This window comes from Mirounga leonina, unplaced genomic scaffold, assembly GCF_011800145.1.
Source record: "Mirounga leonina isolate KUSES-001 unplaced genomic scaffold, KU_Mleo_1.0 Mir_94, whole genome shotgun sequence".
NCBI classification, from domain to species: domain Eukaryota; kingdom Metazoa; phylum Chordata; class Mammalia; order Carnivora; family Phocidae; genus Mirounga; species Mirounga leonina.
Genome location: NW_023270855.1, coordinates 53,117,025 through 53,133,743, shown reverse-complemented (window position 1 = coordinate 53,133,743; position 16,719 = coordinate 53,117,025). Strand labels below are relative to the sequence as shown.

Genomic DNA, 16,719 nt, shown 5'->3' with positions numbered 1-16,719 from the left:
TATAAGAGATGGGGGTGAGCTCCAAAATGAAGCCCCCAGCACCAGTCTGGAAATGTTGCTGCAGCTGCCTGGCTAGGGAGACTGGAACTGCACACAGACACATAGACACACACACACCACCACCACCACCACCACCACCACTCCTTCTACCCTGTTCAACCCCCTTCTACCCCTCACCTCTGACTCCACTGCCCCCATCCCACTTCATCCTTATGGCTAAACAAGCCCAGACCAGGAAGGGCCCAGCCCTTTGATTGGTCTATGGGTCCCAGTACCAGGAACTGAGAGGAAGGAGAGCGGAAGGAAGGAAAAGAGGAGGCGGGACTGGGAGGGGGCTACATTTATATCTATGCCCAAGGCTGGGCGCCTGCTCACCATGGACACTGTCGGGTACAGCAAGTGGGTCGGCGGGCTCGAGGAAGTGCCTGGAGGTATGAGCAATGGGACTGCTTCACCGGCTTGGGTCTCTCTGGTCAGTGGTTTGGAGTTTGATGGGGGAAGGGAGGCAAATAGCCAAGAGGGGTTCCAAGTAGTGGGTGCAGGAGAGACACCACAGGCACTAGAACTAGCTGGACCTGGATTCTAATTCTAACTCTGCCGCTTAGAGCTTGTGTGACCATGAGCACGTTACTTAACTTCTCTGCATCTCAGTTCCTTGGGAGGAACTCAAGCGCCTAGGGCTCCATCCTAAGGGCCCAGAGACCCAGGGCAGTCCTGGTGCAGGAGGGACCCAGGAGTGCATCTGTGTTATCCTAGGGCACTGGGGATGCTGGGGACACTGGGGACGGAGACTCCTCTTCATGGGCCTGGTTCTGGTGGTAGCCACAGTCCTGTGGGCCCTCATTCTGAGCATCCTAATTTCTAAAGGTGAGTGACCACATAATGAGGGGAGGTTCTGTCAAGCCACCCTGGGGACATAGACCTTCCCTCTGTCTCAGGACTCGCCAGCTGCGTTCTAGACCCCTGCCTGGGTCTGAGTGTGAATGCGTGTGAACAGAGTTTGTGCACATCTTTGGGCTGTGTGCACCCACATGTGTATGTCAGTGCGTGCATGAATGTGGGTGCATGTCCCCATGTGTTTGTCTCCCCTGGGTGTCTGCACATCACGTGTGCTGTATGCTTGCCCACCCCTTCTGTGCCTCCCAAGACTGGGGGCCCCTGCACCCCGTGGGCGAGGGGAGAGTTCCCGAGTCCCCGGGCCGCACCTGCAGGAGCCTCTTCTCCTCAGCCTCCACAGAGCGAGGGGCGCTGCTTGGCCACCAGGACCTGCTGCGGACAAACGGTGCGTGCAGAACGGCGACTTTTAGCGCCCCCCCCCACCCCGGGGCGTGCGGGGCCAGAGCGTTTAGGACCCTGGAGATAGGGTAGTGGGTGGGTGGGGACCCCTCGGTCCCGGGGGCTGGTCCCGGAACGGGGAAGGGTGTCCTGTGAGTCCCCGCAGGTGACCTGGAGTGTTTGTGGGGCGGGCGGGGATCATTCCAGCCTCGGAGCAGACGGCGGCGCTGGGTGCTTTGAGCCAGGAGGTCCGAGCCTGCAATAGCTGCTGTGAGACACGCGTGCTGGGGGCGGGGCCTGGGCCGGGATTGGAGGAGGCGAGCGGGGGCGGGGTTTGCGGCAGGTAGGGGCCAGACGGGTGGGTTACTGGCGTCCCGCGCCCATCCTCCTCCCCTTTCGCCCCTCCTTCCCAGGCTTGGGGACACAGGCGCTGCTGCAGAGGGCACGCACCGAGCTTGGGGAGGCGCAGGCAAAGCTGATCCAGCAAGAGAGTGCCCTGAAAGAACTGAGCGACCGCGGTGAGGGCTGGACATTGCCTCGACCCCCAATCCCTCATCCCGGCTGTCACTCGACCCTTGATGCACACATTGACACCTGTCCTGGTTAGGGTTCCCGCGACCCTATCCTGTGATCCTGACCTCTGACAGCTGGACTCTGATCTTGATTACAACTCCTAACCCCAACCGCAACTTGGCCCGGACCAGTGAGCACAGTCCTCGACCGTGATGTCATTCCTGGCCATGATCCTGACCACGGACATGGATGCTGACCTTTAGCTAATCATGACCCTACTCCTGACCCTGACCTGAACTATAACCTGAACTCCCTTGACTTCGCAGTGACCCAGAGCTTGGCTGAAGCGGGCAGGGACCGCGAGGACATCCGCAGTGAGCTGTTCAGGGCCCTGGAGGCCGTCCGGCTGGGGAACAGTGAGCAAGACAGAGGGGAGAGAGGGAGGGGACAAGTGGACCCTACCTGCGTGCCTCGGGGTTCCTTGATCAGCCCCGTCCTGCCCCTTGACCTTGGCCTGTTCTCTGCGCCTCCGCCCCTAGACCTCGGGGGTCCACCTCCCCGGCCCCCCGGTTTTTTCCGTCTGCTCTACCAGGGAGCAGTTCACGTCCTTGACTCTCGCCACCCCACAGGCTCCTGTGAGGAGTGCCCCGCATCATGGCTGCCCTTCCAGGGCTCCTGCTACCTTTTCTCCGTCCAGCGGGCCACGTGGGAGGAGTCGCAGGGCAACTGCGCGGGCGCAGGCGCCCACTTGGTGATTGTCGGGGACCTGGATGAGCAGGTGCGCAGCCCCCCGCGGTCCCAGGCGGGGGGCGGGATTCACCTGAGGGGACGTGGCCCGGGGAGAGGGGCGAGGCCGACTCAGCGGGCTCGCTCTCATTTCCCCGCGCAGGGCTTCCTGAGTCGGAACACGCGAGGCCGCGGTTACTGGCTGGGCCTGAGGGCGGTGCGCCGCGCGCGCAAGATCCAGGGCTACCAGTGGGTAGACGGAGTCCCGCTCAGCTTCAGGTGAGGGAAGGGACTTGGGGAGAGGGACAGGCCAGGCCCTACGGGAGGTGCTTTGGCCCGATCTCAGGCACCCGGTTGGGATGGGCAGGCCAGACCCCCAGGACCTGGCTGAGGGTTAAATTCCGGGAGTTAGAAAGTGATATCCCAGGTGCATGCTCAAATTAGACCCTCAGGGTGTCTAGGTTAGACCCAAGCAATAAACAGGGTAGATCCTCAGGGCTGGACGCCAGGCCCATCCTGACTCCCAGAAACACCCCCGACAAACCTCTGCAGCCACTGGAACGTGGGGGAGCCCAATGACTCTATGGGGCGTGAGGACTGCGCTATGATGCTACGCACAGGGATGTGGAACGACGCACCGTGCGACAACGAGAGGGACAACTGGATCTGTGAGAAGAGGCGCAGCTGCTGACCCCGCCCAGTGCCCGCAAGCCGCACCCCGAGGGCGATCGCCTGACCGCCTGATCGTCCTGGCGCCGCCCACCGCCACTGATTTTTTTCCCCCTCCACCCATGACTACTGAGAACCGTCCCACCCAACCCAGGCAGGTACGGGCACTGGGACCTCCACTCCAACCTCACCAGGAGCCCTCACACAGACATAACCAGGCCTCCACCCCCACCCAAATCCCGGCTCAGCCGGTCCACGGACCCCACCTCTCTCCTCGCTAACCAAAGCAAGGCAACTCAGGGATGGAGCTGTTTGGTTTTCTTGCATTCTTCCCCCGGACTGGGAGGCATCACAGATAGGGGTTTTGGGAGCTGTCTTCGCAGCCCTAGGATGCATCAATAAATGCTTGAGAAATGAATCTGGGTTCGTGGCTTTGGTGAGCTGTTCTAAGTTTTATCCCGGAGACCCTAATATTAGCCCTGTGAGTGACCCTGGCCTCTCTAAGTGACGTCCGGGCCCTATGATGTCCCAAAGCTCAGTAAGTAACCTGCACTTGGCCAGGATGGCTGTCAGGCCCTAGGCACACAGGAATGACTCAGACCCAGTGCTCCCCCCAACCCCTTCTGATCTAGCTGGGCACAGGAACAAGGTGACCAGTGACTCAAAGGAGGGAATACACGAATGCGACGTGATGCATTTGGAGGAGCCACACCTCCAGGGGAGGAACCATGCTGGAATACTGCAGGGGTGGCCTCTCCTTGAGGATATTGTCACCCCACCATGGAGATCTGACAGTCTGAGAAAAGGCCCTAAGGCAGGTGGGAGTGGGGCTGCCTGAATCTGAGGAGCAGGTCCCTCTGTCTTGGGCACCTAGGTTCTGTGGCCACTGGGTGGAGCGATCAGGAAATACATCCCAGAGAAGATGGACTTTTCGAGAAACAATGGGATTTGCAAGCAGAGGGTGTTGGGATGTGTGAGTATGGCTGAACCCATTTGGGGGAGTGCAGGGTGCACTGAGCCTGGCTTTATCAGTTGGGGACTTTTGATCTGAATTCACCCTGCACTCCCAAAGTTTCCTGCTCCCGTCCTGGAGACCTGGGGGCTCTCCCAGAATTTCCAGTGGAGACAGGTCCAACTGAGGGGAAGGACAGGCTAGCAACCTTTAGTTCTGGGCAGCCCTTTGGGAGACCCCAGGATGCCCAGCCATGAGAGCAGCGACTGAACAGGCAGAAGAGGGAACACCACCCAGACTCCCTGGCCAAGGGAGACCTTCCAGTGAACCCCAATCCTTCTCTGGGTGCTGAACTACTGCAGCCCAGGGCGAGGCACTAACCAGGCCCAGGAGCCACCTGAGTCCTGGACAGATAACATACCTACTGGACTGTTGGCCAGACTGATGGATTTCCAGACAGTCGGCTTGGAGGAGTGTATGAGTTTCCTGGAGCTGCTGTAACAAATGACCACCAGCTTGGTGGCTTAAAAACAACACACATTCTCCTACAGCTATGCAAGGCAGAAGTCCAAAATTAGATTTACTGGGCCAAAATCCAGGTGTCACCAGGGCCAGGCTCCTCTGGAAACTCCAGGGGAGAAACTGTTTCTCTGCCTTTTCTAGCTTCTAGAGCTTCATTCCTCACCTTCCCTGGCTCATGGCCCCTTCTTCCATATTCAAAATCAGTAGGGCAGTATCTCGCTTCACTGATCACATTGCCTTCTTCTGTGTCAAATCTCCCTCTGCCTCCCTTCTTATAAGGATGCTTGTGATTGCAGTTAAGGCCCACCCAGATAATCCAGGATAATCCCCTGTAATACCAATACAACTGTGGCACTAATCACCCTGAGTTAGTGCAGACACACCCACAGGTTAAAGGTATAGCTCCTAACAAGACTGTCCTCACTGCAGACACGAGCTGCAAGTTTGGGGGTGCCTGTAGGCCACCCACACTTTGGACCAACTGATTCTGACCAACTGATACAAATTCAGAGGATCTCACAATCCCTCTGGTTCCATTATTCACCAGAGTGACTCACAGAACTCAGGAAAGCTCTATAAAGGACACAAATCCATACTAGCCAAATGAAGAGACCCATATGGCGAGGGCCAGAAGGGTCCCAAACACAGAGCTTCTGTGCTCTGTCCCCATGGACTCAGGACATATCCCTTTCCTGGCACAGTGATGTTTTCACCGACCAGGAAGCTCCTCTGAGCGTTGGTGTCCAGAGTTTTCATTGGGATTTCATCTTGAAGGTGTGGTTGATTGAATCAGTGGCTACACGATTGCACTCCATCTCCAGCCCTCCTCCCCTCCATGGAGGTCCAGTGGTTGAAGGTCCCACACCTCCTGGTTGGTTGTCCTGGTATGACCAACCCCCACCCTGAGCCATCTCCTCAGTATAACTCAGGTATGGTCCAAGGGGCCCCCACGAATGACAAAGACACTCCAAGCACTCGGGAAATCCCAAAGGTATAGATGATGCCTGCCAGGAGCAGGGGACAAAGACTCGCCAGATTCTTTAATATCTACATCTTCCCACCTCTAAATTCTTAGTCACCTCTGCAAAATCTTTGTTGCCATATAAGATGACAGTCAAGGTTCCAGGGATTAGGACGTGGATATCTTTAGGGACCACTACACAGCCTCACACAAGACATGACCAGCTGACAAACAGGTGCCTCACAGTGGGGGCGGCAGCCAGAACACCTGTCTGGTGCCTACATGCTTGGTGAGTTGGGTTAATGATGGTCTGGAGAACCACAGATTGTAGTCTAACTTACTGGCAATCGGGTGGAGACCCCTGGCCAACTGAAGAGCAACAGAGAAAGACTGACAGCCCACAGTCGGACTTTAAGTCTGGCTGACACCCTCAATGGTTGTCAATGCAGTGATGGATGCCCAGCAGCACAGGTGGGCAGAGAGGCCCAGGTGTCTCTCCTGGGAATGAAGCTGAGTGAATGCTGGCTGTGGTGGGGGCAGAAGGAGGAGACCCTAGAGTTAAGCGGGAGTTTCCCTGGGATATTTCAAAGACCTAGCTCAGACACTGGGGTCTGGGGTCTGAGAGAGCCCTGGGCAGGAGCTCAGAGAGCAAGATAACTGGCCTCGAGAGCCCATCCTGTCCCCCACCATCTGCCATGCCTACTTCTGGTCAGCTCGCATCCCCGCGGCCAAGGGCTAGCCCGTCAACATTGAGTCAGTACACAAAGACCCTGCATGAGAGGGTCAGGGTCAAGTTCCTCATCTTTGACTTCTTGATCCCAGGCCCTCCCTCCTCCACGATTCAACCTCCCTGGGAAGAAAGGCATCCCAGGAACCTAACACTCATCCCAGAACAGACACTGACTTTTGTTTTCCTGGAGAATCGGTCTTGCCAGAAAGACTGTATTCCAAAGCTGGTACAGTCAGGGGCCTGAATACGGAGAAGTCGTGTGATGTTTCCCCCAAGAGAGTGGCTGGGCCGGGTCAGCAGTCTTAAAGACAGACCTCCTTTCCTGGAGACCCCAGAAAGCACCCCATAATAGATCTAAAATATACCTGTAATATGCCTGGGACACAACAGCAATTGCCAAGAACACCACAACAGGCCTGTCGTAGGCAGAATAACGGTCCGCCAAAGATGTCCATGTCCTAATCCCCTGAGCCTATGAATATGTCACCTTACACAGCAATAGGGACTTTGCAAATGTGATTAAAGTAAGGGCCTTGAGGTGAGGAGATTATCCTGGGCTATCCAGGTGGGCTCAACGTAATCACAAGGGTCTCAAATAAATAAATAAAATCTTAAAAAAAAAAAAAAACCCTAATGTAAGCTATGGACTCTGGCTGGTAATGACATGTGAATGTTAAGTTCATCAATTGTAACAAAGGTGCCCCTCTGGTGGGGGATGTTGATAACGGGGCAGGCAGGGGGTATATGGGAAATCTCTGTATCTTCTGCTCAATTTTGCTGTGAAGCTAAAACTGCTCTTAAAAAAGTAATGTCTTAACCTCCTCATCCCCCCAAAAGGACAAACAAACAATTCTCCCCAAGAGCCTCAAGAACAACGCCTCTCTGCTGACTCCTTGGCTTTAGCCCAGAGAGCCTCGTGTCAGGCATCTGACTTCCAGAACTGTGAGATAACAAATTTGTGCTGTTTTAAGCCACCAAGTTTGAGGTCATTTGTCGCCACCGCCACCAGGGACTAATATAGGAGCTTCCCCAGAGCTCACCCACAAGGCAGCAGTAACCACCTACGGCATAGCAGCCGTCTGTGATAATCCTGTCACATACCTTCCCGTGTCTGCCGGGGCCTATACACCCGCATAGAAGTATCTCAACTCCGGGTGCCTGGGTGGTTCAGTCGTTAAGCGTCTGCCTTCGGCTCAGGTCATGATCCCAGGGTCCTGGGATCGAGCCCCGCATCGGGCTCCCTGCTCAGCGGAAGCCTGCTTCTCCCTCTCCCACTCCCCCTGCTTGTGTTCCCTCTCTCACTGTGTCTCTCTCTGTCAAATAAATAAATAAAATCTTAAAAAAAAAAAAAAAGGAATTCCCACTCTATTAAAAAAAAAAAAAGTATCTCAACTCAACACAAGCCCCTGGAAACCGCCGTAATAAACTTTAACACCCATAACATGGCAGCCACTGCTTGAGATCCAACCGTAACCTCCTGTCCCCTGATAATACACACGTGTCGCTTACCTCAACTAGGGTGCCCATATGTCTCCGTGAGTCTCCAGCAGTCCTGGCTTGCACGGGCTCCGGGTATAATTCTTTGTTTAAGAGATCATTTTAGGGGTGGCTGGGTGGCTCAGTCGGTTGAGCACCTGCCCTCAGCTCAGGTCATGATCCTGGAGTCCTGGGATCGAGTCCCGCATCAGGCTCCCTGCTCGGCGGGAAGCCTGCTTCCCCCTCTCCCACTCCCCCTGCTTGTGTTCCTGCTCTCGCTGTCTCTCTCTCTGTCAAATAAATAAATAAAATATATAAAAAAAGAGAGAGATCATTTTTAAAAATCAACTTTATTCAGGTATAATTTATATACACCCCATAAGAGATCTGAAATATACCTGTAATGTGCCTGGGAAACAACAGCAATTGCCAAGAACACCACAACAGGCCTGTCGTAGGCAGAATAACGGTCCCCCAAACATGTCCATGTCCTAATCCCCTGAGCCTATGAATATGTCACCTTACACAGCAATAGGGACTTTGCAAATGTGATTAAAGTAAGGGCCTTGAGGTGGATTATATATAATGTATTGAGGTATAATTTATATGCAATATACATTATATACAATATATACAGTAAAATGCACCAGTTTATCACACCCATTAGGATGATGTCTATCAGAAATAACAACAACAAAATAACGGGTGTTGCCAAGCAGTGGAAAAACTGGAACGCCCACGTATTGCTGGTAAGAATGTGTAATGGCCCAGCTGCTGTGGAAAACAGTATGGCGGGTCCTTAAAAAATTCGGAACAGAGGGGCGCCTGGGTGGCTCAGTCGGTTAAGCAGCTGCCTTCAGCTCAGGTCATGATCTCAGGGTCCTGGGATCGAGCCCCACATCAGGCTCCTTGGCTCAGCGGGGAGTCTGCTTCTCCCTCTCCCTCTGCTGTTTCCCCCACTTGTCTCTCTGGCTCTCTCTCTTTCTGTGTCAAATAAATAAAATCTTTAAAAAAAAAAAATTGGAACAGAATTACCATGTGATCCAACAATCCCACCCCAACCCAAGTGTCCAATGGCAGATGAATAGATAAACAAAATGGGGTCCATGCATACAATGGACTATGATTCAGCCTGAAAAAGGAAGGACCCCGAAGACATTATGCTCAGTGACATAAACCAGTCACAAAAGGACAAATACTGGATTATTTCACTCACGTGAGGTATCTAGAATAGTCCAACTCATAGAAACAAAAAGTAGTGGTGATGGCCAGAACCCTGTGGGAGGGAGAAATGAGCAGTTGTTTGTTTAATGAGGATAGAGTTTCAGTGTTACAAGATGAAAATATTCTAGAGATTGGTTGCACAACCCCATGAATACACTTAACGCTAATGAATCAGACACTGAAAAATAGCTAAGATGTAAATTTTTACATTAAGTACATTTTATACCATGGTTAACATTTTTAAAATGTAATGCACCCATTTCAGGCTTACGATTCCATGAGTTTTCAGAAATGTATCACCACCACATTGTGGATATAGAACATTTCCACCGTCCCCTAAAATTCCTTCTCCACCACCTACCCCAGGCCACTACTGCTCTGTTTTCCATCACTATTCACTAGACTTGCTTTTTCTGGATGTCATCTGAATCGAATCATACAGTATGTAGCCTTTTTTTTTTTTTTAAGATTTTTTATTTATGGGACGCCTGGGTGGCTCAGTCGGTTAAGCGGCTGCCTTCGGCCCGGGTCATGATCCCAGCGTCCTGGGATCAAGTCCTGCATCGGGCTCCTTGCTCAGCGGGGAGCCTCCTTCTCCCTCTCTCTCCCTCTGCTTGTGCTCTCTCTGTCAAATAAATAAAAATCCTAAAAAAAAAAGATTTTTTATTTATTCATTTGAGATAGAGTGAGCGAGAGAGAGGGAGAGCGGGGAGGTGAAGCAGAAGGGGAGGGAGAAGCAGACTCTCCACTGAGCAGGGAGCACAAATGGGGCTCAATCCCAGGACCCTGGGATCGTGACTTGAGCTGAAAGCAGACGCTTAACCAACTGAGCCACCCAGGTGCCCCCACACAGTATGTAGTCTTTTGTGCCTCAATCAGCAATGTCTTGGGGCTCCCGCTGCTTGGGGAGGGTATTTTTGACCCAGGAAAGACTTCAGCAGTTCTAGAGCCAGATGGAAGAGCTTATCTAGACAAGAGCAAGAGGGGAGGAAATGATGCTGGAAGTTGAAACAGATAAAAGGGGGAAAGTGGGAAGCTGGTGGTAACACGTGCCTGATAATACATGTTCTCATGGGAAGATAAGACTTCGGGCGCTGGGAAGCTGGAGGTGGGGGGAGGTCTCTGCTATTTGGAATAACAGCCCCTGAACCAAGACCAGGAGGAGGTTGGTAAGAGAAGCTGAAGAGAAGGAGTCATATCAAGTCTCTTGTGAGCAAGGAGCAATTTCTTTCATTCATTCATTAATCATTCATTCATTCAATGCAATTATTTCCCCATCCACAAACATTTCTCAGCATTTATTATACTCCAGGCACTGGAATGTCAATGGAGAACAAGAGGTCAGTGTCTCTGGACACAGAAGAATCTGGAGAACTGCAGCCATTTGCAATAGACTTTATGAGCCCATGTATACGAAATGCTATCACAGGCAAAACTACTCTAGGGTAGAAAAAATGTGGGAACAATGACTGCCTGGGGGTAGAGGCAGGGGTTGCCTGGGAAGAGCCATGAAAGAACTTTCTAGAGGCATGGCTATGTTCTGGTATCTTGATAGAGATTTGGGTTACACAGGGGAATGCATTTGTCAAAGCTCAAAGAGAACACACTTGGGATTTGCACATTTTATTCTATTTTACTCAAAAGGAAAAAAAGTAAGGAGAGTGGCAAAAAATTTTGGACTCCAGTTCATGTTTTCTGGGCTGGAGTATTAGGGGGAAATGAACTAACGTCTGTAACTTACTTTGAAATGCATAAAAATGTAAGATGGATTAAAGGGTGGATGGATGAATTGATTGTAATATACTGATTCTAGAATCTAGGAATGGGTTTTTCATTCTTAAACTCAATTTTTCTATATGCTTGAAAATTGTCATAATGAAATGTTGGGGTTCAGGTTGTGGTTGGTGCCTTTCTGGGGCTCACAGTCTGGTGGGGAGAAGAGCGGGTGATGAGGAGGGATAGAAGATGGTATGCTCACATGATGAGGTTGGAGGTAGAACATTCTGGAAAAGCAATCCCCCATCCCCTGCACTTCTAGTCTGAGGGGGGAGGAGGGGGAGAGAAATGAGGGTCTGCCTTAGAGAGGCCAAGGGGGCTTGTGCTGGGAAGGAGGGAGTGGGGGGGTGGAGGGACCCCCTCTGACCCCCTCTGACCCTTTCCCAATGAGTGTACCCCCCAACAGCCCCCTGAGTGACCACATGACCCCACTTTCTGGGGCTGAGTCAGCAAGTCAGTGGTGACCTTGAAGCCCAGCCAGGTTTCCCGGACAGACCAGCCCCATCCATTACCCCACTTTCCAAGGAAATGGCCTTGTGACAGAATGGCTTGTTCTTTCCAAACTCCCAACTCCCTCCCCCAGATCCCAGGAAACCCCCTGAGATCCCAAGGCCTCTTACCAGGTTGGCTGAGGTGTCCGGGGGAGGGCTCCCAAGGTAGGACAGGGCACAGTTTCCTCCTCAATCCCCCCACCCTCACCCTCTTGTCCCTAGATCCAGACACAGATGGCTCGAGTGGGCTAACTTGGCAGATGCCAACAGAAAGCCCAGAGTCCAAACCCAAAACCTGTGCTTGCCACTTCCTCACTGGGTAAACCTGGGCACGTGATTTTGCTTCTTTGCACCTTTGATTTTGCATCCCTCAAACGGGATAATAATAACACCAGCATTTTAGGGGTTTGTGGTCAACTGAATAATGGCTCCCAAAAGGTGTCCCTGTCCCAATCCCAGGAACCTGTGAATATATAACCTTATATGGGGAAAGGGACTTTGCAGATGGGATTAATTCAATCAAGAATCTGGAGATGGAGGTGATCCTAGATTTTCCAGGTGAGCCCAATGTCATCATCACAAGGGTCCTTAGAAGAGGGAGGCAGAAAGATCAGACAGAGTCCAAGAAGGAGATAAGACAACAGAAGCAGAGCCAGAGAGAGACTAGAAGATGCTCTGTTGCCGACTTGAAAGCTGGGGGTAGGGGCCACAGGCCAAGGAATGCGGGCGCCTGCAGAAGCTGAAAAAAATCAAGGAAACAGATTCGCCCCTTGGGTTTCTAGGAGCACAGCCTGGTGGATGCCTCGATTTTAGCCCAGGGAGACCCTATCGGACTTCTGACCTCCAGATCTGTAAGATAAGACATTTACCTCGTGGAAAGCTACCACGTGTGTGGTAGTTCTGCACAGCGGTCATAGGAAGCTCATACGGCCTGATGCCTGTGGAGAAATTACTGTGTGCCCAGGCCTCCTGGAGGGACACAGACCAGGGACTCCAGGACACAGCCCCCCCCCACCCCCCACCCCCGCCCCGCCGCCCTCCTGAGCTCATGGTCCAGCAAACTAGACACATCCACGCACAGAAAGCAGGTCGTAGAGACGGGTAAAGGGGTGACTGAGGGGCTAGGGGCCACCTTAGCCAAGGTCACTTCGGCCAGAGAGCAGACACCTGGAAGACAAAGAAGGGCCTCGGAGCTCCAAACCCAGAAAAGCCCGAGGGTGTGGCTGGAGCCAAGCAAAAGGGGAACAGTGCGGGAGGGGAAGGCGCCAGCCACACAGGGCCTTGCTGGCTGCGGGGAATTGGGGTTTTTTCTAAGAGCCCTTGTGGGGCCAGGCGTGGGGGTGAAAGACGCGAGAGACGCGGCAGGAAATAGCGCTCCCGGTGCTCCCGTGCTCCCGTGCATTGTGGGCTTCTCTCCGTTCGGCGTCGGGCGGAAGGCTTTATGCACACGAGGATCTACGTGGGAGTATTTACAGATGGGGAAACTGAGGCCCGTGAGGATAGAGTCACCCAGGGAAAGGGGCTGGAGCTGGAACTCCGCCTGCCTTCTCCGTCTCCCACCCAGTGTGTGTGGGCGGAGGTGCCACGGGGGGGGGGGGGGGGGACCAGGTGTGTCCAGTAGGGGGCAGCACGCCTCCTGAGCCGGGCGACCTGAAGCACCTGAGCGCAGACCTGCCCGATGGAGTAGAAAAAAACACAAGATCTAGACCAACGTTCTCTGGGGCTGGGGTCCTGGGTCTTTGAGGGAGGGGCCTGGGGACCTGGATTCGTGGGTCTCTAAGGGCTGGGAGGGGGTCTCTGAGGGGCTGGGGACCTGGGGCCTGGATTCCTAGGTCTCCAGGAGGGTGAGAGCATGGGTTCTTGAGGGTGGAGTCTGGGTCCAGGATTTCTGGATCTCTGAGGGGCTGGGAGCCATCCTCTGGCCTGGTCCCCCACACAATCCCCTATCCCCTCAGAGAACCGTGGGCATTGTCAGAGAGAAATCCCCGAATCTCCCAGTGCAGGCCTGGAATGTTCTCAGGATTCCTGGGATGGGATGGCTCAGCCCCCTGGACCCTGGGGTGTGCTGGGATCTGGGGGGTGGTGTGGAGGTGTGGGCAGTGGGCTTGGGAGGCCCTTCTGAAGAAAGGATGTGGACAAGCCAGCTTCTGTACCCCCTCATCGTAAGCCCCCCTCCAACATCTCCCTCCATCCCCTCAACACACAGGAACAAAACCAGCTGGCTTGCAGACCCCAAGGCTCCAGGAGGGTGAAAATGCAGAACCAGCCTTTTCCCATTTCAAACTGGCCTTCCCTCTTCCTGTTGACAAACTTGCTGCCTGGGTGGGGGTCGGGAAGGGGAGTCAGGAGGGGTGTGAGTGAGGCAGTGTATGTGACTGGGAGCTCCGGGCTAGTCCTCTGGCCCCCCCAGGAAAGGCCCCCCCGCCCCCGTTCCTGCCCATTTAATGTCGGAGCTCAGGGCTGCAGAAAGGGGGGTGCAGAGGACCATGGGGAGAGCGAATGAAAGGGCACATGAACAGATGAAGCTCAGGTGATGGGGCTGAGCTCAAGACAGAGATGTGGGAAGTCAGCAGGGATTGCGGGTGATTGAAGTCAAGGGCTTGTGGAGAGGCAGGGAGAAGTCCCTGAGGGGAAACTGAGGCACGCATGGGCGGGGCAGGAGAGCAGAGGCAAACAGGAGGGCTGTTCGTGGAGGAGAGCTGCTTTTTTCCATCAGCCTCTCCTTCGGAAAGAGCCTGCCGAGGACCTTTGTGCGTGTCTTTGAGACTGTGTGTGTCCCTGTGTGTCTGGGTGTTTTGTTTCTGTGCGTTTATGTGTGTGTGTGTACGTGTGATCGTGTTCCGTGTGACTCTGTGCACACTGGGTGTGTCTACCTTGGATCTGTGTGGTGTCCATATCTGTGTGTCCTTATTCTGTGTGTCGTTTATGTGTACTGGTGTGTTTCTCTGTGTACTTGTCTGCGTCTCTGTTTATCTGTGTATGTGTTTGTTCTGTGTGTCTGCAGTTTTATTGAGTTGCATCTGTGTGCGTGTGGATGTTGATTTGTGGTTCGGTTGTGTCGCGTGGTCTTTATCTTTGTGGATGTGGTGTGTGGGTGGTTTGGTGTCGTCCGCCTCTGTGGTTGGAGCGTGTTGTGTTTGTGTGAATCTCGGCATGTGTCTCTGCAGATGACGTCACATCACCTCGTGTGTGTGCATCTGTGTGGCTGCGTGTTGGGGGCCCCCCACCCCCGCATCCCTCACTCTACTGAGTCACAGACGCTGTCACTTGGGCCCAACCCCCGGTTCTTCAGAATTCCCACTTTGCAGGAGCACTGGGGTCCTACAAGAGGTTATGAGGCTTCCTTCCGTGCCTGTCAGGGAGGAGAGGATCAGGACTACGGGGCTTCCAAGGTCCAAAGTCCAGTGCCCTCCTCCTGAGGGGAAGCTGAGACCCAAAAAGGGGAAGCCACGTGGCCAAGGTCGGGAGAGGCTGCAGGTAGCCCCTCTCTGAGACCTGGGGCCCCCAGGGTGAGCACCGTGTGAATTTCCCCTGGCCAGGAGGGGGCGGGGCACCAGCTCAAGGCTTTGAGGTTGCAAAGCCCCAGGGGAGGACCTCTGGCAGCTGAAACATTGAGGAGAAAACTCCAGCTGCCCCAGAGGGGTCTGCTCAGACGTCACCTCATGCGCCCCGGGTTCAGAACCCTCCAGTCTAAACTAGCTCTTCCCCAGGTACCCTAACCCTGCTTTCCACCCCCTAAAACTATCCCACGGATTTGTGAATTTTAAACTTTGTTTTTACGCTGCATCCTGGATGAACCTCGAGGACATTATGCTGAGTGAAATAAGCCAGACATAGAAGGACACATCCCGCAGGACCCCACTCCCAGGAGGTCCCCGGAGGAGTCCTGTCCACAGAGACAGAGAGGAGAGGGTGGGAGCCAGGGCTGGGGCAGGGGGTGGGGAGTCCGTGCTTCATGGGGACAGAGTCTCCATTTGGGGAGATGGAAAGTTCTGGAGATGGATGGTGGGGGTGGTTGCACAACGTCCTTATTGCCACTGGAAATGACAAAATGGTAAATTTTATATGATATATATTTTATCACAATGAAAAAACAAAACCTCCCTCACAAGAACTGGGACTTCATCTTGTTCCCAGAACCTGGCACATGGTAGGTGCTCAAGTCATGGTTGTTGAGCAGACCAAAGAGGAAAAGAGGTCATTGGTCCACAGCAGATGGAGAGATAGAAGGAGACAGAGGGAAGGCGTGTTGAAGCCTGAAGCCAGAACCTTCTCCTTTGTTTATAAATCATGCTTTGAAGCAGTGGTTCTCAACTGGGGGTGATTCTGCACCCCCGCCAGGAGGCGTTAAGTGATGGTGGAGACATTTTTGGCTGTCATGACTAGGTGGAAGGGGGACAGCCATTGGCAGCTAGTGGATGGAGGCCAGGGATGCTGCTAAAGATCCTGCAATGTACAGGACAGCCCCCCCACAGCAAGGAATCATCCGGCCCCAATGCCAACAGAGCTGAAAATGAGAAACCCAGTTTTAGAGGCACCTCCTCCTGCAAGCCCTCCTGGATTGACACCCCCCCTTCCTTTCTCCCTTTTGCAACACCAGGAGAGATTGATCAGGTGGGGTGAGCCCAGGGCTGTGCCACCAGGATGGGGTCAAGGTCAGAGTGGAAATGTTCCTTCATCACATTTGCTTTGGACGCGGGGCCCTGTCCCAGGTGCTGAGGGTCTAAGTTAAGTGGGGTGGATGCGGCTCCTCCTCAGCACAGAGCACAGGTGAGGGGCGTTGGGGATCAGAACATCCTTGGGGGTGAGTCGGGGTCGAGCAGGGTCAGGGCTGGGGCTGGGGTGGGAACCTGCCTGGGGATCGTTTATGGTTGTTGCCGGACCCCTGACTCATTCCTATGGATCCAGGTCTGTGATGAGCGAAGGGGCTGCCCCAGGCTCAAGGATCCCAAACCTGAAAGAAGAACTGACACCCTCAGATCGGGGCCCACATCCGCACAGTTTCCTGTTTTTCCCTTAAAGTGAACAGAGCGGTGGGTTGATACCACAGAAAGGAAGAGGGAGGGGTCAATCGCATGACAGCGTTGTTTTTAAGATTTTATGTTTTTTTTAAGATTTTATTTATTTGTTTGACATAGAGAGAGATCACAAGCAGGAGGAGAGGGAGAGGGAGAAGCAGGCTTCCGGCTGAGCAGAGAGCCTGATGTGGGGCTCGATCCCAGGACCCCGGGATCATGACCCGAGCCAGAGGCAGAAGCTTAACCGACTGAGCCACCCACGTGCCCCAGGATGGTCATTTTAAGTAGGGAAGAGAGTTGTCAGGTGGGCACCAGAGAGAGAGGTCACTGGGGCTAGACATAAGGCAGCAGGAGGCTTGGGTGGGGGGACCCTGGGTGTTGTCATG

At 53.7% G+C, this 16,719-nt stretch overlaps 1 protein-coding gene across 1 annotated transcript; it reads left to right on the top strand.

Annotated features, from left to right (window-relative positions):
• Positions 1 to 376: 376 nt before the first annotated feature.
• On the top strand, positions 377 to 3,601 carry CLEC4G (C-type lectin domain family 4 member G). The gene is made up of 9 exons (XM_034997575.1): positions 377 to 431; positions 640 to 867; positions 1,229 to 1,282; positions 1,483 to 1,545; positions 1,689 to 1,793; positions 2,115 to 2,204; positions 2,418 to 2,566; positions 2,678 to 2,793; positions 3,067 to 3,601. Exons 1-9 carry the CDS (start codon positions 377 to 379, stop codon positions 3,203 to 3,205), a joined length of 999 nt encoding a protein of 332 aa, XP_034853466.1. The 3' UTR covers positions 3,206 to 3,601.
• Positions 3,602 to 16,719: the final 13,118 nt, after the last annotated feature.

Excerpts from the sequence above, each read along its gene's own strand:
- CLEC4G (XM_034997575.1), top strand. The coding sequence starts at position 377 with ATGGACACTGTCGGGTACAGCAAGTGGGTCGGCGGGCTCGAGGAAGTG. Across the intron at positions 1,283-1,482 it reads GGACCTGCTGCGGACAAACG|CCTCGGAGCAGACGGCGGCG; the intron begins GTGCGTGCAGAA and ends GGATCATTCCAG. Across the intron at positions 2,205-2,417 it reads GGCCGTCCGGCTGGGGAACA|GCTCCTGTGAGGAGTGCCCC; the intron begins GTGAGCAAGACA and ends GCCACCCCACAG.